At 46.5% G+C, this 25,668-nt stretch overlaps 1 protein-coding gene across 1 annotated transcript; it reads right to left on the bottom strand.

Moving 5' to 3' along the window:
- Positions 1-8,156: 8,156 nt before the first annotated feature.
- On the bottom strand, positions 8,157-22,797 carry LOC124000095 (thymic stromal cotransporter homolog). Its single transcript, XM_046306224.1, has 6 exons — positions 22,397-22,797; positions 21,683-22,267; positions 21,228-21,399; positions 19,369-19,452; positions 9,773-9,929; positions 8,157-8,932 (listed from the first exon to the last, which is right to left on the bottom strand). Exons 1-6 carry the CDS (start codon positions 22,637-22,639, stop codon positions 8,875-8,877), a joined length of 1,299 nt encoding a protein of 432 aa, XP_046162180.1. The 5' UTR covers positions 22,640-22,797; the 3' UTR covers positions 8,157-8,874.
- Positions 22,798-25,668: the final 2,871 nt, after the last annotated feature.

A 25,668-nucleotide genomic window follows, 5' to 3' on the forward strand; every position in this document is an offset into this window, starting at 1 on the left:
GTCTCTCATGGTCTCTGATGGTCTCTGATGGTCTCTGATGGTCTCTGATGGTCTCTACTGGTCTCTAATGGTCTCTCATGGTCTCTCATGGTCTCTCATGGGCTCTGATGGTCTCTAATGGCCTCTAATGGTCTCTCATGGTCTCTCATGGTCCCTGATGGTCTCACGGTCTCTAATGGTCTCTCATGGTCTCTGATGGTCTCTGATGGTCTCTGATGGTCTCTAATGTCTCTGATGGTCTCTGATAGTCTCTCATGGTCTCTGATGGTCTCTAATGGCCTCTGATGGTCTCTAATGGTCTCTAATGATCTCTAAGGGTCTCTGATGGTCTTCGATGTAGCCTAATGTCTCTGATGGTCTTCCATGTAGCCTAATGTCTCTGATGGTCTTCCATGTAGCCTAATGTCTCTGATGGTCTTCGATGTAGCCTAATGTCTCTGATGGTCTTCCATGTAGCCTAATGTCTCTGATGGTCTTCCATGTAGCCTAATGTCTCTGATGGTCGTCGATATAGCCTAATGTCTCTGATGGTCGTCGATGTAGCCTAATGTCTCTGATGGTCTTCCATGTAGCCTAATGTCTCTGATGGTCTTCCATGTAGCCTAATGTCTCTGATGGTCTTCGATGTAGCCTAATGTCTCTGATGGTCTTCCATGTAGCCTAATGTCTCTGATGGTCTCTGATGGTCTCTGATGGTCTTCCATGTAGCCTAATGTCTCTGATGGTCTTCGATGTAGCCTAATGTCTCTGATGGTCTTCCATGTAGCCTAATGTCTCTGATGGTCTTCGATGTAGCCTAATGTCTCTGATGGTCTTCGATGTAGCCTAATGTCTCTGATGGTCTCTGATGGTCTTCGATGTAGCCTAATGTCTCTGATGGTCTTCGATGTAGCCTAATGTCTCTGATGGTCTCTGATGGTCTTCCATGTAGCCTAATGTCTCTGATGGTCTCTGATGGTCTTCCATGTAGCCTAATGTCTCTGATGGTCCTCCATGTAGCCTAATGTCTCTGATGGTCTTCCATGTAGCCTAATGTCTCTGATGGTCTTCCATGTAGCCTAATGTCTCTGATGGTCGTCGATGTAGCCTAATGTCTCTGATGGTCTTCCATGTAGCCTAATGTCTCTGATGGTCTTCGATGTAGCCTAATGTCTCTGATGGTCTTCGATGTAGCCTAATGTCTCTGATGGTCTTCGATGTAGCCTAATGTCTCTGATGGTCCTCCATGTAGCCTAATGTCTCTGATGGTCTTCCATGTAGCCTAATGTCTCTGATGGTCTTCCATGTAGCCTAATGTCTCTGATGGTCTTCCATGTAGCCTAATGTCTCTGATGGTCTTCGATGTAGCCTAATGTCTCTGATGGTCTCTGATGGTCTCTGATGGTCTTCCATGTAGCCTAATGTCTCTGATGATCGTCGATGTAGCCTAATGTCTCTGATGGTCGTCGATGTAGCCTAATGTCTCTGATGGTCTTCCATGTAGCCTAATGTCTCTGATGGTCTTCCATGTAGCCTAATGTCTCTGATGGTCTTCCATGTAGCCTAATGTCTCTGATGGTCTTCCATGTAGCCTAATGTCTCTGATGGTCTTCCATGTAGCCTAATGTCTCTGATGGTCTTCCATGTAGCCTAATGTCTCTGATGGTCTTCCATGTAGCCTAATGTCTCTGATGGTCTTCGATGTAGCCTAATGTCTCTGATGGTCTTCCATGTAGCCTAATGTCTCTGATGGTCTCTGATGGTCTTCCATGTAGCCTAATGTCTCTGATGGTCTTCCATGTAGCCTAATGTCTCTGATGGTCTTCCATGTAGCCTAATGTCTCTGATGGTCTTCGATGTAGCCTAATGTCTCTGATGGTCTTCGATGTAGCCTAATGTCTCTGATGGTCCTCCATGTAGCCTAATGTCTCTGATGGTCTTCCATGTAGCCTAATGTCTCTGATGGTCTTCCATGTAGCCTAATGTCTCTGATGGTCTCTGATGGTCTCTAATGGTCTCTAATGTCTCTGATGTCTCTAATGTCTCTGATGGTCTCTAATGTCTCTGATGGTCTCTGATGGTCTCTAATGTCTCTGATGGTCTCTAATGTCTCTGATGGTCTCTAATGGTCTCTAATGTCTCTGATGGTCTCTAATGTCTCTAATGTCTCTACTGGTCTCTGATGGTCTCTAATGTCTCTGATGGTCTCTGATGGTCTTCCATGTAGCCTAATGTCTCTGATGGTCTTCCATGTAGCCTAATGTCTCTAATGTCTCTGATGGTCTTCCATGTAGCCTAATGTCTCTAATGTCTCTGATGGTCTCTGATGGTCTCTGATGGTCTCTGATGGTCTCTGATGGTCTCTAATGGTCTCTAATGGTCTCTAATGGTCTCTGATGGTCTCTGATGGTCTCTGATGGTCTCTGATGGTCTCTGATGGTCTCTAATGGTCTCTGATGGTCTCTAATCTCTCTGATGGTCTCTAATGTCTCTGATGGTCTCTGATGGTCTCTGATGGTCTCTGATGGTCTCTGATGGTCTCTAATGGTCTCTAATGGTCTCTAATGGTCTCTAATGTCTCTAATGTCTCTGATGGTCTCTAATGTCTCTGATGGTCTCTGATGGTCTCTGATGGTCTCTGATGGTCTCTGATGGTCTCTGATGGTCTCTGATGGTCTCTGATGGTCTCTGATGGTCTCTAATGTCTCTGATGGTCTCTGATGGTCTCTGATGGTCTCTGATGGTCTCTAATGTCTCTGATGGTCTTCCATGAAGCCTCTGATGAGTGAAGCAGCAGCATCATTGTGTTTCTGTCCGTTTACAGATTGTTGAAGAGCACGAACCGATCCAGCTGTCCTCCTGAGCAGAGCAGCAATCCTCTGGCCAAACATATAGAGGAACCTGCCTTACTGTTAAACATACCGTCTGACTTCTCCTGGTTGATGGTCACCAGGGCGTGTTCACTGGTATAGCAAGCAGGCTGAAATTGTGGAGAGAATAACCTTGACTTATCCAATAAGAAACGTTTGCTTTCATTGCAAAATGTTTTCTGTGCGCTAATGAATACACACCTAGTCTCTCGTTACAAAGAAACATGAACCGTGAGATCATACAAGATTTGGTTCTGGGTTGTCAAGATTACACACACCAGACACTTCCTTCTATCACCAGACACTTCCTTCTATCACCTGACACTTCCTCCTGTGACCAGTCACTTCCTCCTGTGACCACACACTTCCTCCTGAGACCAGACACTTCCTCCTGAGACCAGACACTTCCTCCTGTGACCAGACACTTCCTCCTGTGACCAGACACTTCCTCCTGTTCCCAGACACTTCCTCCTGTTCCCAGACACTTCCTCCTGTTCCCAGACACTTCCTCCTGTTCCCAGACACTTCCTCCTGTTCCCAGACACTTCCTCCTGTTCCCAGACACTTCCTCCTGTTCCCAGACACTTCCTCCTGTGACCAGACACTTCCTCCTGTGACCAGACACTTCCTCCTGTGACCAGACACTTCCTCCTGTGACCAGACACTTCCTCCTGTGACCAGACACTTCCTCCTGTGACCAGACACTTCCTCCTGTTCCCAGACACTTCCTCCTGTTCCCAGACACTTCCTCCTGTTCCCAGACACTTCCTCCTGTTCCCAGACACTTCCTCCTCATCCCAGACACTTCCTCCTCATCCCAGACACTTTCTCCTCATCCCAGACACTTTCTCCTGTGACCAGACACTTCCTCCTGTGACCAGACACTTCCTCCTGTGACCAGACACTTCCACCTGTGACCTGACACTTCCACCTGTGACCAGACACTTCCACCTGTGACCAGACACTTCCTCCTGTGACCAGACACTTCCTCCTGTGACCAGACACTTCCTCCTGTGACCAGACACTTCCTCCTGTGACCAGACACTTCCTCCTGTTCCCAGACACTTCCTCCTGTTCCCAGACACTTCCTCCTGTTCCCAGACACTTCCTCCTGTTCCCAGACACTTCCTCCTCATCCCAGACACTTCCTCCTCATCCCAGACACTTCCTCCTGTGACCGGACACTTCCTCCTGTGACCGGACACTTCCTCCTATCACCTGACACTTCCTCCTATCACCTGACACTTCCTCCTATCACCTGACACTTCCTCCTATCACCTGACACTTCCTCCTGTTCCCAGACACTTCCTCCTGTTCCCAGACACTTCCTCCTGTTCCCAGACACTTCCTCCTGTTCCCAGACACTTCCTCCTGTTCCCAGACACTTCCTCCTCATCCCAGACACTTCCTCCTCATCCCAGACACTTCCTCCTCATCCCAGACACTTCCTCCTGTGACCAGACACTTCCTCCTATCACCAGACACTTCCTCCTATCACCAGACACTTCCTCCTATCACCAGACACTTCCTCCTATCACCTGACACTTCCTCCTGTTCCCAGACACTTCCTCCTGTTCCCAGACACTTCCTCCTGTTCCCAGACACTTCCTCCTGTTCCCAGACACTTCCTCCTGTTCCCAGACACTTCCTCCTGTTCCCAGACACTTCCTCCTGTTCCCAGACACTTCCTCCTATCACCTGACACTTCCTCCTGTTCCCAGACACTCCCTCCTGTTCCCAGACGCTTCCTCCTGTTCCCAGACGCTTCCTCCTGTTCCCAGACGCTTCCTCCTGTTCCCAGACACTTCCTCCTGTGACCAGACACTTCCTCCTGTTCCCAGACACTTCCTCCTGTTCCCAGACACTTCCTCCTGTGCCAAATAGTCTGGGGATGAGGTTGGTGTTTAACTGGTGGAATCCATATCTGTGTCCCAAATGAGTTGTTAATTTTTTTATTTAACCTTTTTATTTGACTAGGCAAGTCAGTTAAGAACACATTCTTATTCACAATGACAGCCTACCGGGGCCAAACCCGGAAGTGTGCGCCGCCCAATGGGACTCCCTATCACAGTCCCTGGATTCGAACCAAGGACTGTAGTGACGCCTCTTGCACTGAGATGCAGCGCCTTAGACCGCAGCGCCACTCGGGAGCAAATGGCACCCTATTCCCTCTATAGTGCACTACTTTATTTTTATTTTTAAATAGAGCACAATATATGGAATAGGGTTCTATAGTGCTCTGGTCAAAAGTAGTGCATTATATATAGGGAATAGGGTTCCATAGGGCTCTGGTCTAAAGTAGTGCACTATATATAGGGAATAGGGTTCCATAGGGCTCTGGTCTAAAGTAGTGCACTATATATAGGGAATAGGGTTCCATAGGGCTCTGGTCTAAAGTAGTGCACTATATAGGGAACAGGGTTCTATTTGGGATGCAGTGTTACACATTTGGATGCTCTGTATAATGTTATAATGTGGTTACCATGGTGAAACTGTACTTCCTCCCTCATTGGTTGTTCATGACCCTTCAGCAGGAAGGAACTACTGTGTTTTATGTTTATGTTCTAAAACCAGTTGGAATAAATAATTAAAATATTTCTTTAATTGTCTTCATCTTCATCATGTTGCTTTGAAGACACCAGATATAAACCTTCCTGCTCTCTGGCTGTGTCCCAAGTGGAACCCTGTTCCCTATATAGTGCACTACTTTTGACCAGAGCCCTATGGAACCCTATTCCCAATATAGTGCACTACTTTAGACCAGAGCCCTATGGAACCCTATTCCCTATATATAGTGCACTACTTTAGACCAGAACCCTATGGGACCCTATTCCCTATATATAGTGCACTACTTTAGACCAGAGACTTATGGAACCCTATTCCCTATATAGTGCACTACTTTAGACCAGAGACCTATGGAACCCTATTCCCTATATAGTGCACTACTTTAGACCAGAGCCCTATGGAACCCTATTCCCTATATATAGTGCACTACTTTAGACCAGAACCCTATGGGACCCTATTCCCTATATATAGTGCACTACTTTAGACCAGAGACTTATGGAACCCCATTCCCTATATAGTGCACTACTTTAGACCAGAGCCCTATGGAACCCTATTCCCTATATATAGTGCACTACTTTAGACCAGAGCCCTATGGGACCCTATTCCCTATATAGTGCACTACTTTAGACCAGAGCCCTATGGAACCCTATTCCCTATATAGTGCACTACTTTAGACCAGAGCCCTATATAACCCTATTCCCTATATATAGTGCACTACTTTAGACCAGAGCCCTATGGAACCCTATTCCCTATGTAGTGCACTACTTTAGACCAGAGCCCTATGGAACCCTATTCCCTATATAGTGCACTACTTTAGACCAGGGTTCATAGGTGGGTCTGTACCAGCTTGATGAAACCCCCTACCCGGAAAGAGGGAACAATTCTCTCGGAACCAAACAGAAGCAAACAAGACCAAATGAGGAGGGACCGACCTGAATTAGCCCAGTAAGATGCTCTTGTTTTCATTGCAAACAGTTTTCTATTGAAAAACGTTTAGCTACAGTGTGCACTAATTAATACACCCCTGTTGGTTTACTTTGAACTAGTCAACCCACCAGTCCTTCAACCTGTCTCTGAACTAGTCAACCGACCAGTCCTTCAACCTGTCTCTGAACTAGTCAACCGACCAGTCCTTCAACCTGTCTGAACTAGTCAACCGATCAGTCCTTCAACCTGTCTGAACTAGTCAACCGACCAGTCCTTCAACCTGTCTCTGAACTAGTCAACCGATCAGTCCTTCAACCTGTCTCTGAACTAGTCAACCGATCAGTCCTTCAACCTGTCTGAACTAGTCAACCGACCTGTCCTTCAACCTGTCTCTGAACTAGTCAACCGACCAGTCCTTCAACCTGTCTCTGAACTAGTCAACCGATCAGTCCTTCAACCTGTCTCTGAACTAGTCAACCGATCAGTCCTTCAACCTGTCTGAACTAGTCAACCCACCAGTCCTTCAACCTGTCTGAACTAGTCAACTTCAACCTGTCTGAACTAGTCAACCGACCAGTCCTTCAACCTGTCTCTGAACTAGTCAACCGACCAGTCCTTCAACCTGTCTCTGAACTAGTCAACCGACCAGTCCTTCAACCTGTCTGAACTAGTCAACCGATCAGTCCTTCAACCTGTCTGAACTAGTCAACCGACCAGTCCTTCAACCTGTCTCTGAACTAGTCAACCGATCAGTCCTTCAACCTGTCTCTGAACTAGTCAACCGATCAGTCCTTCAACCTGTCTGAACTAGTCAACCGACCTGTCCTTCAACCTGTCTCTGAACTAGTCAACCGACCAGTCCTTCAACCTGTCTCTGAACTAGTCAACCGATCAGTCCTTCAACCTGTCTCTGAACTAGTCAACCGATCAGTCCTTCAACCTGTCTGAACTAGTCAACCCACCAGTCCTTCAACCTGTCTGAACTAGTCAACCGACCAGTCCTTCAACCTGTCTGAACTAGTCAACCGACCAGTCCTTCAACCTGTCTCTGAACTAGTCAACCGACCAGTCCTTCAACCTGTCTCTGAACTAGTCAACCGACCAGTCCTTCAACCTGTCTGAACTAGTCAACCGACCAGTCCTTCAACCTGTCTCTGAACTAGTCAACCGATCAGTCCTTCAACCTGTCTGAACTAGTCAACCGACCAGTCCTTCAACCTGTCTGAACTAGTCAACCGACCAGTCCTTCAACCTGTCTCTGAACTAGTCAACCGATCAGTCCTTCAACCTGTCTTTGAACTAGTCAACCGAACAGTTGTTCTCTCTCTCTCTACTGTCCTCCTGTTGTTCTCTCTCTCTCTCTCTCTCTCTCTACTCTCTGTCCTCCTGTTGTTCTCTCTCTCTCTCTACTGTCCTCCTGTTGTTCTCTCTCTCTCTCTACTGTCCTCCTGTTGTTCTCTCTCTCTCTCTACTGTCCTCCTGTTGTTCTCTCTCTCTCTCTACTGTCCTCCTGTTGTTCTCTCTCTCTCTCTACTGTCCTCCTGTTGTTCTCTCTCTCTCTCTACTGTCCTCCTGTTGTTCTCTCTCTCTCTCTACTGTCCTCCTGTTGTTCTCTCTCTCTCTCTCTCTACTGTCCTCCTGTTGTTCTCTCTCTCTACTGTCCTCCTGTTGTTCTCTCTCGCTCTCTACTGTCCTCCTGTTCAGTGTGTTTACTATTGAATCATAATATGTACATGTTGATGTTAGAACAACATATTTAAATAATAGCCTGGATGTTGTTTTGATGCAACTATCTTTACCTCAAATGATTTTAGATATTGGACCAATAAAGTATTTAATCTGTTCACTCAAATGCTTTTGATACACAATAAAGAACACAATAGTTCAAATGCAAAAAAAAACAAGGTATGAAAAAGTGACAGTCAAGTATTTCAAGTTAATTCAGCTCTGCTTCACCGCAGTTCTTTCACAGTGACGGGAACATCGAACTGGCTTGGAGGTCCAGAATGTGAGGGCTCTAGAGAAGTCAGTGTTTTCAATAGTGCCCTGTATCAGCCCTGTTGGACATGTTGATTGGGCTCAGGCCTGGGATTCATTCCAAAAGACGCGTTGTGTAACTACCAACAATGCGTTTTTGCAGCGATTGCATTCGTGGTAAGTGCTGCTGACGCCGGCTCCAGTGTCACAGAGACGACGAGGAGGGCCTGTGATGGCGGTACCAGGGACATTAACGTGGCTCAATCTCAAAGCCGTCACAATCACATCGTCGCCGCCGTCAGTTCCCCCAGGATCCTCTCGTAACCATCAGTTCCCCAGGATCCTCTCGTAACCGTCAGTTCCCCCAGGATCCTCTCGTAACCGTCAGTTCCCCAGGATTCTCTCGTAACCGTCAGTTCCCCAGGATCCTCTCGTAACCGTCAGTTCCCCCAGGATCCTCTCGTAACCGTCAGTTCCCCCAGGATCCTCTCGTAACCGTCAGTTCCCCCAGGATCCTCTCGTAACCGTCAGTTCCCCCAGGATCCTCTCGTAACCGTCAGTTCCCCAGGATCCTCTCGTAACTGTCAGCCCGGCCAGATCTGCAGCCCACCATGCTGGAGGAGAGAGAAACATCGTACAAAGGAAATGTGGTGACGCTTTACATGACAGGGTCCTTATTTCTGTCATTATTCCTGTACCGTGTAACAAGTATTGGAAATGTTCTTTGTAACCCCGTACTGGTGCCGTGTTCAAAACAGCTGGGAACTGGGAACTCTTCAGTGAGTTCAAGGCAAGTGTAAACTCAGGGTAAAAAAACGGTGGCTAGGACTGATGATGTCACGACTTACCAGACAGGTATGGGGGCTAGGACTGATGATGTCACGACTTACCAGACAGGTATGGGGGCTAGGACTGATGATGTCACGACTTACCAGACAGGTATGGGGGCTAGGACTGATGATGTCACATCTTACGACTTACCAGACAGGTATGGGGGCTAGGACTGATGATGTCACATCTTACCTGACAGGTATGGTGGCTAGGACTGATGATGTCACATCTTACCTGACAGGTATGCTGGCTAGGACTGATGATGTCACATCTTATCTGACAGGTATGGTGGCCAGGACTGATGATGTCATATCTGACTGGTATGGTGGCCATTACTGATGATTACATTTACCTGACTGGTATGGTGGCAAGGACTGATGATGTCATATTGTACCTGACAGGTATGGTGGCCAGGACTGATGATGTCATAACGTACATTACATTTACATTTAAGTAATTTGGCAGACGCTCTTATCCAGAGCGACTTACAAACGTACCTGACAGGTATGGTGGCTAGGGCTGATGATGTCATAACGTACCTGACAGGTATGGTGGCCAGGACTGATGATGTCATAGCGTACCTGACAGGTATGGTGGCCAGGACTGATGATGTCATAACGTACCTGACAGGTATGGTGGCCAGGACGGTGATAATGCTGGACAGGGTGAAGACGAACCCGGGGAACCAGTCCAGCGTAGCCTGGTACACCTTGGTGTAGATGGGAGTGTAGGCCAGGCTGGCGATCTTAAAGGACAGCTGCAGTGAGATGAGGGTGATCCCTGTGAAGCACAAATGCCTTTCAAAATGTGTTGCATTATGGGATACAAATAGTTTGACTGTTGCCTTTCGTGTGATCTAAGGTCATGTTCACTGCTTCTGCGTTTTGCTGGCTGCACCATGCAGCAGTCGCCTGGCTAGTGGGAGGCGCTATTATCAAACTATTTCTTTTTTTGCTGGCGGGTGGTTCAACAGCACGAACGTGACCAAGACAGGAACCAACTTTGCCGCAATTAGAGGCTCAGATGAAACCAAGATTGAAGTCTTTGGCCTGAAAGCCAAGCGTCACGTCTAGCGTCTGTTAACCTAATGTGTAGTCTGTTAACCTAATGTGTAGTCTGTTAACCTAATGTGTAGTCTGCTAACCTAATGTGTAGTCTGCTAACCTAATGTGTAGTCTGCTAACCTAATGTGTAGTCTGCTAACCTAATGTGTAGTCTGTTAACCTAATGTGTAGTCTGCTAACCTAATGTGTAGTCTGCTAACCTAATGTGTAGTCTGCTAACCTAATGTGTAGTCTGCTAACCTAATGTGTAGTCTGCCCACTCCAACCTAATGTGTAGTCTGCTAACCTAATGTGTAGTCTGCTAACCTAATGTGTAGTCTGCCCACTCCAACCTAATGTGTAGTCTGCTAACCTAATGTGTAGTCTGCTAACCTAATGTGTAGTCTGCTAACCTAATGTGTAGTCTGTTAACCTAATGTGTAGTCTGTTAACCTAATGTGTAGTCTGCCCACTCCAACCTAATGTGTAGTCTGCCCACTCCAACCTAATGTGTAGTCTGCTAACCCGCTAACCTAATGTGTAGTCTGTTAACCTAATGTGTAGTCTGCCCACTCCAACCTAATGTGTAGTCTGCCCGCTCCAACCTAATGTGTAGTCTGCTAACCTAATGTGTAGTCTGCCCAACCTCCAACCTAATGTGTAGTCTGCTAACCTAATGTGTAGTCTGCTAACCTAATGTGTAGTCTGCTAACCTAATGTGTAGTCTGCTAACCTAATGTGTAGTCTGCCCGCTCCAACCTAATGTGTAGTCTGCCCACTCCAACCTAATGTGTAGTCTGCCCACCAAAAATACTTGTTTAGACATGTCCTGACTGTGTGAAATGTTTTGGCACTATCACAAAGACATTTACATTTACATTTACATTTAAGTCATTTAGCAGACGCTCTTATCCAGAGCGACTTACAAATTGGTGCATTCACCTTATGACATCCAGTGGAACAGTCACTTTACAATAGTGCATCTAAATCTTAAAGGGGGGGGTGAGAGGGAATACTTATCCTATCCTAGGTATTCCTTAAAGAGGTGGGGTTTCAGGTGTCTCCGGAAGGTGGTGATTGACTCCGCTGTCCTGGCGTCGTGAGGGAGTTTGTTCCACCATTGGGGGCCAGAGCAGCGAACAGTTTTGACTGGGCTGAGCGGGAGCTGTACTTCCTCAGTGGTAGGGAGGCGAGCAGGCCAGAGGTGGATGAACGCAGTGCCCTTGTTTGGGTGTAGGGCCTGATCAGAGCCTGGAGGTACTGAGGTGCCGTTCCCCTCACAGCTCCGTAGGCAAGCACCATGGTCTTGTAGCGGATGCGAGCTTCAACTGGAAGCCAGTGGAGAGAACGGAGGAGCGGGGTGACGTGAGAGAACTTGGGAAGGTTGAACACCAGACGGGCTGCGGCGTTCTGGATGAGTTGAAGGGGTTTAATGGCACAGGCAGGGAGCCCAGCCAACAGCGAGTTGCAGTAATCCAGACGGGAGATGACAAGACCTCAATATGACCTCCCTGGAGGTCTTTGGTATTTTATGATCAGAAGTGTTGTCTGTATTTTTGGCGGGGTTGATTTAGTAGATGACGTTACAAAGTCGTTTGGAAATATTTCACCCTATTTTATTCTGACAGGAAATCTATTCAAATGTCCTGGTTGATTGACAGGCTTCCCAGACTGCCTCCAATCGTATCAATGTTCCTTAAAGGGATCTGGTATTAGTGTACCAAGTTTGGTACTTGTATCAAAAAGTGCAACGATCTGGAAGGTATATTTGGTTCTTACAAACTAGAATATAGAGGGTGCGACTGTTGGTCTGAGAAGGGAGCAGCTCGGTGCAGGGCTTATGTCAATGGGTAAAATACATGTCCTATTTTCTCTCATTTCCATGTCTATTCAATTCTTAACAAACAGAAAGCCATTCTGTCTGTATAAATATCATGGAGAGGGTTATAATAACAGGCAGTCTCCATCTCAAATGGCACCCTATTCCCTATGGGGTAAACTTAACCCATATGGCTCTGGTCTAAAGTAGTGCACTATATATAGGGAATAGGGTTCCATAGGGCTCTGGTCTAAAGTAGTGCACTATATAGGGAATAGGGTTCCATATGGGGGGCTCTGATCTAAAGTAGTGCACTATATATAGGGAATAGGGTTCTATAGGCCTCTGGTCTAAAGTAGTGCACTATATATAGGGAATAGGGTTCCATAGGGCTCTGGTCTAAAGTAGTGCACTACATAGGGAATAGGGTTCCTTTGGGCTCTGGTCTAAAGTAGTGCACTACATAGGGAATAGGGTTCCATTGGGCTCTGGTCTAAAGTAGTGCACTACATAGAGAATAGGGTTCCATTGGGCTCTGGTCTAAAGTAGTGCACTACATAGGGAATAGGGTTCCATTTGGGATGGTGTGTTATAATTAAACCAGAAGTGGATGAACAAGCTCGTCAGGTCAGTTGAGGACGTCTGACTAAAGATGGCGCCAGAGAGAAAGCACATCTCTTCATGTCGGTTCAATAGCTTGACGTGTTGCCAGTTGTATCTTACCCTTTTAACCTCGTAACAACAGAACAGGGAAGAGGACCTGTTCTGGTTCAACCACATACTAACGACAGCGTCGTTACGACCCCTCGTCAGAAAACAGGGCCCCAAATGGCCCCCCTACAGATATGAAAGGTTTAGTAGTGGACTATATTGGGACCTAATCTCGGTTAAACCAGCACTAAATTGTAGTGTGGTATACGTAGTGGTCCGACATGTACCCTAATCTACCCTACTGGTTTCACCCTAACATGACACTAATCTACCCTACTGGTGACACTAATCCACCCTACTGGTTTCTCCCTAACAGGACACTAATCCACCCTACTGGTTTCACCCTAACATGACACTAATCTACCCTACTGGTGACACTAATCCACCCTACTGGTTTCACCCTAACATGACACTAATCTACCCTACTGGTTTCACCCTAACATGTCACTAATCTACCCTACTGGTTTCCCCCTAACATGACACTAATCTACCCTACTGGTGACACTAATCTACCCTACTGGTTTCCCCCTAACATGACACTAATCCACCCTACTTCACTAATCTACCCTACTGGTTTCTCCCTAACATGACACTAATCCACCCTACTGGTGACACTAATCCACCCTACTGGTTTCTCCCTAACATGACACTAATCTACCCTACTGGTGACACTAATCCACCCTACTGGTTTCACCCTAACATGACACTAATATACCCTACTGGTTTCACCCTAACATGACACTAATCTACCCTACTGGTTTCCACCCTACTGGTTTCTCCCTAACATGACACTAATCTACCCTACTGGTGACACTAATCCACCCTACTGGTTTCACCCTAACATGACACTAATAATCTAATCCACCCTACTGGTTTCACCCTAACATGACACTAATCCACCCTACTGGTTTCTCCCTAACATGACACTAATCTACCCTACTGGTTTCTCCCTAACATGACACTAATCTACCCTACTGGTTTCACCCTAACATGACACCCTAACACTAATCCACCCTACTGGTGACACTAATCTACCCTACTGGTTTCACCCTAACATGACACTAATATACCCTACTGGTTTCACCCTAACATGACACTAATCTACCCTACTGGTGACACTAATCCACCCTACTGGTTTCACCCTAACATGACACTAATATACCCTACTGGTTTCACCCTAACATGACACTAATCTACCCTACTGGTTTCTCCCTAACATGACACTAATCCACCCTACTGGTTTCTCCCTAACATGACACTAATCTACCCTACTGGTTTCACCCTAACATGACACTAAACCCTCTGGTGACACCTCCACCCTACTGGTTTCACCCTAACATGACACTAATCCACCCTACTGGTTTCTCCCTAACATGACACTAATCCACCCTACTGGACACTAATCCACCCTACTGGTGACACTTGACACTAATCCACCCTACTGGTGACACTAATTACCCTACTGGTGACACTAATCTACCCTACTGGTGACACTAATCCACCCTACTGGTGACACTAATCTACCCACTGGTTTCTCCCTAACATGACACTAATTACTGGTGACACTCTAACCCTACTGGTGACACTAATCTACCCTACTGGACACTAATCTACCCTACTGGACACTAATCCACCCTACTTGACACTAATCTACCCTACTGGTTTCTCCCTAACATGACACTAATCCACTACTGACACTAATCTACCCTACTGGTTTCTCCCTAACATGACACTAATCCACCCTACTGGTGACACTAAGCCACCCTACTGGTGACACTAAATCTGGTGACCCTACTGGTGACACTAATCCACCCTACTGGTGACACTAATCTACCCTACTGGTTTCTCCCTAACATGACACTAATCCACCCTACTGGTGACACTAATCTACCCTACTGGTGACACTAATCTGCCCTACTGGTTTCTCCCTAACATGACACTAATCCACCCTACTGGTGACACTAATCCACCCTACTGGTTTCACCCTAACATGACACTAATCTACCCTACTGGTGACACTAATCCACCCTACTGGTTTCACTAATATACCCTACTGGTGACACTAATCCACCCTACTGGTTTCACTAATCTACCCTACTGGTTTCTCCCTAACATGACACTAATCCACCCTACTGGTGACACTAATCTACCCTACTGGTTTCACCCTAACATGACCCTAATCTACCCTACTGGTGACACTAATCCACCCTACTGGTTTCACTAATATACCCTACTGGTGACACTAATCCACCCTACTGGTTTCACCCTAACATGACACTAATCCACCCTACTGGTTTCACTAATCTACCCTACTGGTTTCACTAATCCACCCTACTGGTGACACTAATGTACCCTACTGGTTTCACCTAACATGACACTAATCTACCCTACTGGTTTCACCCTAACATGACACTAATCCACCCTACTGGTTTCACTAATCTACCCTACTGGTGACACTAATCCACCCTACCCTACTGGTTTCACCCTAACATGACACTAATCTACCCTACTGGTGACACTAATCCACCCTACTGGTTTCACCCTAACATGACACTAATCTACCCTACTGGTGACACTAATCTACCCTACTGGTTTCACCCTAACATGACACTAATCTACCCTACTGGTTTCACCCTAACATGACACTAATCCACCCTACTGGTGACACTAATCTACCCTACTGGTGACACTAATCTACCCTACTGGTTTCTCCCTAACATGACACTAATCCACCCTACTGGTTTCTCCCTAACATGACACTAATCCACCCTACTGGTTTCTCCCTAACATGACACTAATCCACCCTACTGGTGACACTAATCCACCCTACTGGTGACACTAATCTACCCTACTGGTGACACTAATCTACCCTACTGGTGACACTAATCTACCCTACTGGTGACACTAATCCACCCTACTGGTTTCTCCCTAACATGACACTAATCCACCCTACTGGTGACACTAATCCACCCTACTGGTTTCTCCCTAACATGACACTAATCTACCCTACTGGTGACACTAATCTACCCTACTGGTGACACTAATCTACCCTACTGGTGACACTAATCTACCCTACTGGTGACACTAATCTACCCTACTGGTGACACTAATCTACCCTACTGGTGACACTAATCTACCCTACTGGTGACACTAATCTACCCTACTGGTGACACTAATCCACCCTACTGGTGACACTAATCCACCCTACTGGTTTCTCCCTAACATGACACTAATCCACTGGTGACACCTACTGGTGACACTAATCCACCCTACTGGTGACACTAATCCACCCTACTGGTGACACTAATCCACCCTACTGGTTTCTCCCTAACATGACACTAATCTACCCTACTGGTGACACTAATCCACCCTACTGGTGACACTAATCCACCCTACTGGTTTCTCCCTAACATGACACTAATCCACCCTACTGGTTTCACCCTAACATGACACTAATCCACCCTACTGGTTTCTCCCTAACATGACACTAATCCACCCTACTGGTGACACTAATCTACCCTACTGGTGACACTAATCTACCCTACTGGTGACACTAATCCACCCTACTGGTGACACTAATCTACCCTATAACATGACACTAATCTACCCTACTGGTTTCTCCCTAACATGACACTAATCCACCCTACTGGTGACACTAATCTACCCTACTGGTGACACTAATCTACCCTACTGGTGACACTAATCCACCCTACTGGTTTCACCCTAACATGACACTAATCCACCCTACTGGTTTCTCCCTAACATGACACTAATCCACCCTACTGGTGACACTAATATACCCTACTGGTTTCACCCTAACATGACACTAATATACCCTACAGGATTCCCCCTAACATGACACTAATATACCCTACTGGTGACACTAATCCACCCTACTGGTTTCACCCTAACATGACACTAATATACCCTACTGGTGACACTAATCCACCCTACTGGTTTCACCCTAACATGACACTAATCCACCCTACTGGTTTCACCCTAACATGACACTAATCCACCCTACTGGTGACACTAATGTACCCTACTGGTGACACTAATCCACCCTACTGGTGACACTAATCCACCCTACTGGTTTCTCCCTAACATGACACTAATCTACCCTACTGGTGACACTAATGTACCCTACTGGTTTCACCCTAACATGACACTAATATACCCTACTGGTGACACTAATGTACCCTACTGGTGACACTAATCCACCCTACTGGTGACACTAATCTACCCTACTGGTGACACTAATCCACCCTACTGGTTTCACCCTAACATGACACTAATCCACCCTACTGGTTTCACCCTAACATGACACTAATCTACCCTACTGGTGACACTAATCTACCCTACTGGTGACACTAATCCACCCTACTGGTTTCACCCTAACATGACACTAATGTACCCTACTGGTTTCACCCTAACATGACACTAATCTACCCTACTGGTTTCTCCCTAACATGACACTAATCCATCCTACTGGTGACACTAATCCACCCTACTGGTTTCACCCTAACATGACACTAATATACCCTACTGGTGACACTAATCTACCCTACTGGTGACACTAATCCACCCTACTGGTTTCTCCCTAACATGACACTAATCCACCCTACTGGTGACACTAATCCACCCTACTGGTTTCACCCTAACATGACACTAATCCACCCTACTGGTTTCTCCCTAACATGACACTAATCCACCCTACTGGTGACACTAATCTACCCTACTGGTGACACTAATCTACCCTACTGGTTTCACCCTAACATGACACTAATCCACCCTACTGGTTTCACCCTAACATGACACTAATCCACCCTACTGGTTTCTCCCTAACATGACACTAATCTACCCTACTGGTGACACTAATCCACCCTACTGGTGACACTAATCTACCCTACTGGTTTCACCCTAACATGACTCCACCCTACTGGCTTCACCCTAACATGACTCCACCCTACTGGCTTCACCCTAACATGACTCCACCCTACTGGCTTCACCCTAACATGACTCCACCCTACTGGCTTCACCCTAACATGACCCTAATCTACCCTACTGGTTTCTCCCTAACATGACACTAATCCACCCTACTGGTTTCTCCCTAACATGACTCCACCCTACTGGTTTCACCCTAACATGACACTAATCTACCCTACTGGTTTCTCCCTAACATGACACTAATCTACCCTACTGGTGACACTAATCCACCCTACTGGCTTCACCCTAACATGACACTAATCTACTCTACTGGTTTCTCCCTCGCACCCTGTGTTGTAAGGGAATGCGTTGCCATGACTTGCGTCACCCTACGTTGCTCCAGAAAGTGAGTATAAACAGTGGTTAGCCAACTGTGTGGTGTCACAGCAGATGTGAGTGAATGACACATCGGTGCGTACAGTATGTGATTAATGGAAAGGTCAGGAAGTCTCTTTTGTCTGTTTGTTGAACCTTTATTTAACTTGGAAAGCCAGTTAAAGAACAAATAGTTATTTACAATGACGACCAACCCCGGGCCAGACCCGGATGATGCCGGGCCAGACCCGGACGACGCTCAAACCCGGACGACGCTGGGCCAAACCCTGACGACGCTGGGCCAAACCCTGACGACGCTGGGCCAAACCAGGACGACGCTCAAACCCGGACGACGCTGGGCCAAACCCGGACGACGCTGGGCCCAAACCAGGACGATGCTCAAACCCGGACGACGCTGGGCCAAACCCTGACGACGCTGGGCCAAACCCGGACGACGCTGGGCCAAACCCTGACGACGCTGGGCCAAACCCTGACGACGCTGGGCCAAACCCTGACGACGCTCAAACCCGGACGACGCTGGGCCAAACCCGGACGACGCTGGGCCAAACCCGGACGACGCTGGGCCAATTATACACCGACCTATGGGACTCCCAATCACGGCCGGTTGTGATACAACCTTGGAATCGAACCAGGGTCTGTAGTGACGCCTCCTTGTCCTCTATGTCATTTGCCAAATATGTGTGGCATATTATGAATGGAGTGGCAAGGACTGGATTGTAAACACAAACGGGTCAGGTCTAGATCTGGATTATACAGAAACAGGTCTAGATCTGGATTATACAGAAACAGGTCTAGATCTGGATTATACAGAAACAGGTCTAGATCTGGATTATACAGAAACAGGTCTAGATCTGGATTATAGGTCTAGAGATTAAAGAAACGGGTCTAGATCTGGATTATACAGAAACAGGTCTAGATCTGGAAACGGGTCTAGATCTGGATTATACAGAAACAGGTCTAGATCTGGATTATAAACACAAACAGGTCTAGATCTGGATTCTAAACACAAACAGGTCTAGATCTGGATTCTAAACACAAACAGGTCTAGATCTGGATTCTAAACACAAACAGGTCTAGATCTGGATTCTAAACACAAACAGGTCTAGATCTGGATTCTAAACACAAACAGGTCTAGATCTGGATTCTAAACACAAACAGGTCTAGATCTGGATTCTAAACACAAACAGGTCTAGATCCGTGTAATCATATTCACTGTGATCTAAAGAGGTAAAACGGATCCTAAATCAGCACCGTTAACTTTGAGACGCTGGACACATACGCCCGTAGTTATGGTTGAGAGACAGACATGAACCATAGGACTTACCGTACGATGAGCCGTTGACCTGCTTAGACAGCAGAGCCCGGATGGTTGGCATGGGAATCAGAGCGAACAGGGTCAGGGCTCGAGCTGAAACAGAAACGTGAGGATGGGTGTGAATACAAAAACAATTCAGGTGAAGAATTACAGACAAGATCAGGTGACCATTCCAGCAGAATATGTTTAGGGTCTATTGTGTTCGAGTCTGTTCAGCCTCCTGGGTGATTTTGTAAGAAAGAAGTGAGTCTAACCACAATCCTGTTGAAACCTGCCGATAGGGGAGCACCACTTATACTCTAGTGTTTCCACTACCTCTCCCTGTAGTAACTACCTCTCCCTGTAGTAACTACCTCTCCCTGTAGTAACCACCTCTCCCTGTAGTAACTACCTCTCCCTGTAGTAACTACCTCTCCCTGTAGTAACTACCTCTCCCTGTAGTAACTACCTCTCCCTGTAGTAACTACCTCTCCCTGTAGTAACTACCTCTCCCTGTAGTAACTACCTCCCCCCTCCACACACACACACTACCCTCCCTCCCTACCCCTTCCACACACACTACCCTCCCTCCCCCTTCCACACACACACACACTACCCTCCCTCCCTACCCCTTCCACACACACACACTACCCTCCCTCCCCTTCCACACACACACACACACTACCCTCCCCCCCCTTCCACACACACACACTACCCTCCCTCCCTCCCCCTTCCACACACACACACACTACCCTCCCTCCCCCTTCCACACACACACACTACCCTCCCTCCCCCTTCCACACACACACACACTACCCTCCCTCCCTCCCCCTCCACACACACACACTACCCTCCCTCCCTCACCCTTCCACACACACTACCCTCCCTCCCTCCCCCTCCACACACACTACCCTCCCTCCCTCCCCCTCACACACACACTACCCTCCCTCCCCTTCCACACTACCCTCCCTCCCCTTCCCACACACACACACACACTACCCTCCCTCCCCCTTCCCCACTACCCTCCCTCCCCTTCCCCACTACCCTCCCTCCCCCTCCACACTACCCTCCCTCCCCTCCACACCATTGATCTACACAACCTGTAAACCCTGTCTGAAAGGAGAAGCTGAAACATAGAGGAGGATGTCTGATTTAGTATATTTAAAGAGACAGCGTCACCTTGTTTAACAGGTCTCATCTTCACACCATGCTACAATGTGGTGGAACTCCATTTAGTTTAGTCTCCTTCCTCATTTCAACTCAATGACAGAGTTACTGCAGGCGGAGATGTGCCTGCCTGCCTGCCTGCCTGCCTGCCTGCCTGCCTGCCTGCCTGCCTGCCTGCCTGCCTGCCTGCCTGCCTGCCTGCCTGCCTGCCTGCCTGCCTGCCTGCCTGCCTGCCTGCCTGCCTGCCTGCCTGCCTGCCTGCCTGCCTGCCTGCCTGCCTGTCTGTCTGTCTGTCTGTCTGTCTGTCTGTCTGCCTGCCTGCCTGCCTGCCTGCCTGCCTGCCTGTCTGGCATTTGTCCAAGCAGTTAGATTTTCTTGGTCAAAGTACAGTTCTCATAAATCTATCATAAATGATTGGCTACTGTACTAAATGTAATTGGCTACTGTACTAAATGTAATTGGCTACTGTACTAAATGTAATTGGCTACTGTAAATACATGTAATTACACTCTGATAAGGGCACTGTAAATAAAACATATTATTATCTTACCCAGATAGAACATGTACTGTAAATACATGCAATTACACTCTGATAAGGGCACTGTAAATAAAACATATTATTATCTTACCCAGATAGAACATGTACTGTAAATACATGTAATGACACTCTGATATACACTGTAATAATAATATAATAATAATAAAACATATTATTATCTTACCCAGATAGAACATGTAGGTTGCCGTGACGAAGGCCATGAAGTAGATCCCGGCAGCGAAGGACACCATGCCGATGATGATGAGGGTGACGTCACCTACCCATCTGGACATTACCATGACGCCCAGGAAGCTCGTCAGGAAGACCACGAACCCGGCGGCGTTCCCGTAACCTACCTGTTGATGTGTTATGGTTTAACCGGAGCCCGATATTGCCAGAGTTAATTCTCACAAGTCACAACTCTGAAATAAGGTTTTTGTCCTAGATCTTTGTTTTGTGCTATCATTCCAACTCTTTGTCAAACATGTTTAGCATGACAGGGCAAGGAGTGGCATGATGGCACAAACAGACCGGTAAAACCAGGCTACAAAATGCGCATCTTGTTTGATTTAATCAGGACTAATCATGAAATATATATTATTATTTTTTTACCCCCAAATGAAATATATTTGAACTTACCTGTGTAGCACTCCAGTTCAGGGGCTCCTTCATCTCAAAGGTCACCAGTATCTCCATCCCACCTCCGACGGCCACGTCATATAAAATACCGCTCGCGAAGAGAAGCAGAATGTTCAATATATTCCTGGAATTTCGCTCAGTGAAGAAGCCATTGGTCTCGTTGCGCTCGTGCGCGTTTGTCGAGAAACTTGGCATTAGAAAGAAGAAGGTTGTGTAGATGAGACACAAAAAGTAGAGGAAAACACTCAGGCTCACTAACAGAGTCCCCTGTTTAAAATCCACACTGTACAACTGGAAGAGGTGCCCGGACACTAGACTACCGATGAGACCGGCTACTCCGTAGACCAGTTCGATATGCATCATGTGGAGAGAGCGGTCCTCCTCCGTGGAGGTGAGCGACACCAGGGCCATGACCCCGGCCCAGTAGGAGCAGAACCCGCCGCTGAGTCCGTGGACCACCACCCCGCCGAACATAGCCTGTATCGGGAGATCCATCACTATGACCAGGAGCAGGATCACTCTGGAGACCAGGTAACCCACCAGGGGGATCACCATGGGGATCTTCCGGTACCCCAGGTCCCCTACCTTGGATGGATGAATGAATTAATTATATTAGACATATTTAATGAAACACACAAAGTTGTCATTTTAAGTACGACAATAGGATATATATTTTTTTAAACGATCCAGGAATAAAACAATGTATCGATTTACCTTGGCTAAAAGAATAGCGGGTAGGATCGGTACGAATTTAGCCAGCATATTATATATCATGTAGAAGTTGGACATAGCTTTCTGCCGGCTGTCTTCGGTGGGGGTGGGAGAGAGCGCGTCGGTCATGTTGGCGCATCTCTCCTTCACCACCATCTGCAAACCCGTGTCGAAAAACGCGCTGGCTATTTGGGCACATAAAACCACCGGCTCGATGCGTTTACGCATTTTACCGAATGACAACATGATTAGTCCCGATAGAAACCGACAGGCAGACTATAAAAAAGAAATGGAGAGAGTACACTCCCAACGCCTAAACTAACCAAGGACTGTCACCTGTCCATGTCTGGGTGACTGTAGACATCTGCGCTTTACTGATCACGACATACCCTATCCAATACCCATTCATGTCTAGTTCCGTGTTTCAAACCGAGCCATGAGCTCACAGAGTAGATTATCTACGTACATGATGACAAAAGACTGGGTGGGACTGGGAGTGGTACGACAGCTTCTTAGGGAAGTTGGCTCAGAACAAATATTAAAACAAGCCTAACTTGCACAGTGTTCATTTTGGCATTCGTTTTAGTGATATAGTCTAGTCTTGGTCATTTTGACAAAAATATAATTAAATCACATGTTTTGTCATTTGAATAATGACTAGTGGAGGAAAAAGTACCAGACTTGATTAAAAATATAAATACCTTAATAGAAAGTTACTGAAGTAAAAGTGAAAGTCACCCGGTAAAATACTACTTGAGTAAAAGTATTTGGTTTTAAATATCCGTAAGTATCAAAAGTAAAAGTTTGAATACGTTCATATTCCTTATATTAAGCAAACAACACAGCCCCATTTGTATTTGATTTATTTATTGATGGATAGCCAGGGTCACACTCCAACACTCAGGCATCATTTACAGATAGCCAGGGTCACACTCCAACACTCAGGCATCATTTACAGATAGCCAGGGTCACACTCCAACACTCAGGCATCATTTACAGATAGCCAGGGTCACACTCCAACACTCAGGCATCATTTACAGATAGCCAGGGTCACACTCCAACACTCAGGCATCATTTACAGATAGCCAGGTCCACACTCCAACACTCAGGCATCATTTACAGATAGCCAGGGTCACACTCCAACACTCAGGCATCATTTACAGATAGCCAGGGTCACACTCCAACACTCAGACATCATTTACAGATAGCCAGGGTCACACTCCAACACTCAGGCATCATTTACAGATAGCCAGGGTCACACTCAACACTCACAGATAGCCAGGGTCACACTCCAACACTCAGGCATCATTTAACACTCCAACACTCGTAGCCAGGGTCACACTCCAACACTCAGACATCATTTACAGATAGCCAGGGTCACACTCCAACACTCAGGCATCATTTACAGATAGCCAGGGTCACACTCCAACACTCAGACATCATTTACAGATAGCCAGGGTCACACTCCAACACTCAGGCATCATTAACACGTAGCCAGGGTCACACTCCAACACTCAGGCATCATTTACAAAGTAGCATTTGTGTTTAGTGAGTCCATTCAAAATATAACGAGTACTCTTGGGTGTCAGGGGAAAAAGTACATCATTTTCTTAGGTAATGTAGTAAATGTAAATGTTGTCAAAAAAATATAAATAGTAAAGTGAAGTACAGATACCCCAAAAAACTACTTAAGTAGTATTTTAAAGTGTTTGTACTTAAGTAGTACTTTAAAGTGTTTGTACTTAAGTAGTACTTTAAAGTGTTTGTACTTAAGTAGTACTTTAAAGTGTTTGTACTTAAGTAGTACTTTAAAGTGTTTGTACTTAAGTAGTACTTTAAAGTGTTTGTACTTAAGTAGTACTTTAAAGTGTTTGTACTTAAGTAGTACTTTAAAGTGTTTGTACTTAAGTACTTTACATCACTGATAATGATTGTCTTGTTATTGTTAAAATGTCGAAAACAGGTTTGGGTCGGTGGCGCAGTGGTTGAGGGCGCTGTACTGCAACGCCAGCTGTGCCACCAGGGTCCCTGGGTTCGCGACCGGGAGGTCCGTGGGGCGACGCACAATTGGCCTAGCGTCGTCCGGGTTAGGGAGGGGTTGGCCGGTAGGGATGTCCTTGTCTCATCGCGCACCAGCGACTCCTGTGGCGGGCCGGGCGCAGTGCGTGCTAACCAAGGTTGCCAGGTGCACGGTGTTTCCTCCGACACATTGGTGCGGCTGGCTTCCGGGTTGGATGCGCGCTGTGTTAAGAAGCAGTGCGGCTTGGTTGGGTTGTGTATCGGAGGACGCATGACTTTCAACCTTCGTCTCTCCCAAGATAGTAGCTACTAAAACAATTGGATACCACGAAATGGGGAGAAAACGGGGTAAAAAAAATACCCCCCTAAAAGAGTCAAACTGTGGGTCAACTAAATGCCCTTTAATTATAGTCCCAATAACATTTGTCTCATTAACACACACATTACCGTTCAAACGTTTGGGGTCACTTACAAATGTCCTTGTTTTGAAAGAAAAGCAACAAAAAAAAGATCAGAAATACAGTGTAGACATTGTTCATGTTATAAATGACTATTGTAGCTGGAAACGGCAGATTTTTAATGGAATATCCACATAGCCGTATAGAGGCCCATTATCAGCAACCATCACTCCTGTGTTCCAATGGCACGTTGTGTTAGCTAAAACAACCGTTTTCAGCTGTGCTAATGATGTGGTCAACTCAGGGTCATAATAGGGGCTGCACCAAATGATTGATGTATTATAATAATTATGATGCTTATGTTGTATTAATAGAAGGGGAGGGGCTATAAGACCCCTCCCCCACTACATTTATAGGGTCCTAGACCACAGAATAGCAATATATATATATGCATTATAAGGTATAATACGGTTCCACAGTTCTTTTCTAGTCTCTGCCTCTTATAAAGAAACTGTCTGAGAGACAGTCAAAACAGGGTGTCTGTGAGAAAGCGCCTCAAGGCTAAAAGAGATTCATAGACACAGAGCCCTGCAGGGAGTGAAAAAGATAAGAGACGAGTCAGACATATCACTATAAATCAACTTGGGGACATTTACTGCTGAGCCCTTAGAAAACACTGGAACTATTGTTTTCTTCTGTAAAACTGTATATGCATGGCCTTGGTCTCATGAGTAGAAGGTGTTGATGTAGGCAGTTACATCACTAGGGGTTGACTGCAAACATATAAAAGCAACTTAGACCTTGTCTATTTTGCAGAACTCTGGAGAGACATCGGTTGTATGTCTGATGTTTGATCTT

This window comes from Oncorhynchus gorbuscha, linkage group LG16 (genome assembly GCF_021184085.1).
Source record: "Oncorhynchus gorbuscha isolate QuinsamMale2020 ecotype Even-year linkage group LG16, OgorEven_v1.0, whole genome shotgun sequence".
Lineage (NCBI taxonomy): Eukaryota > Metazoa > Chordata > Actinopteri > Salmoniformes > Salmonidae > Oncorhynchus > Oncorhynchus gorbuscha.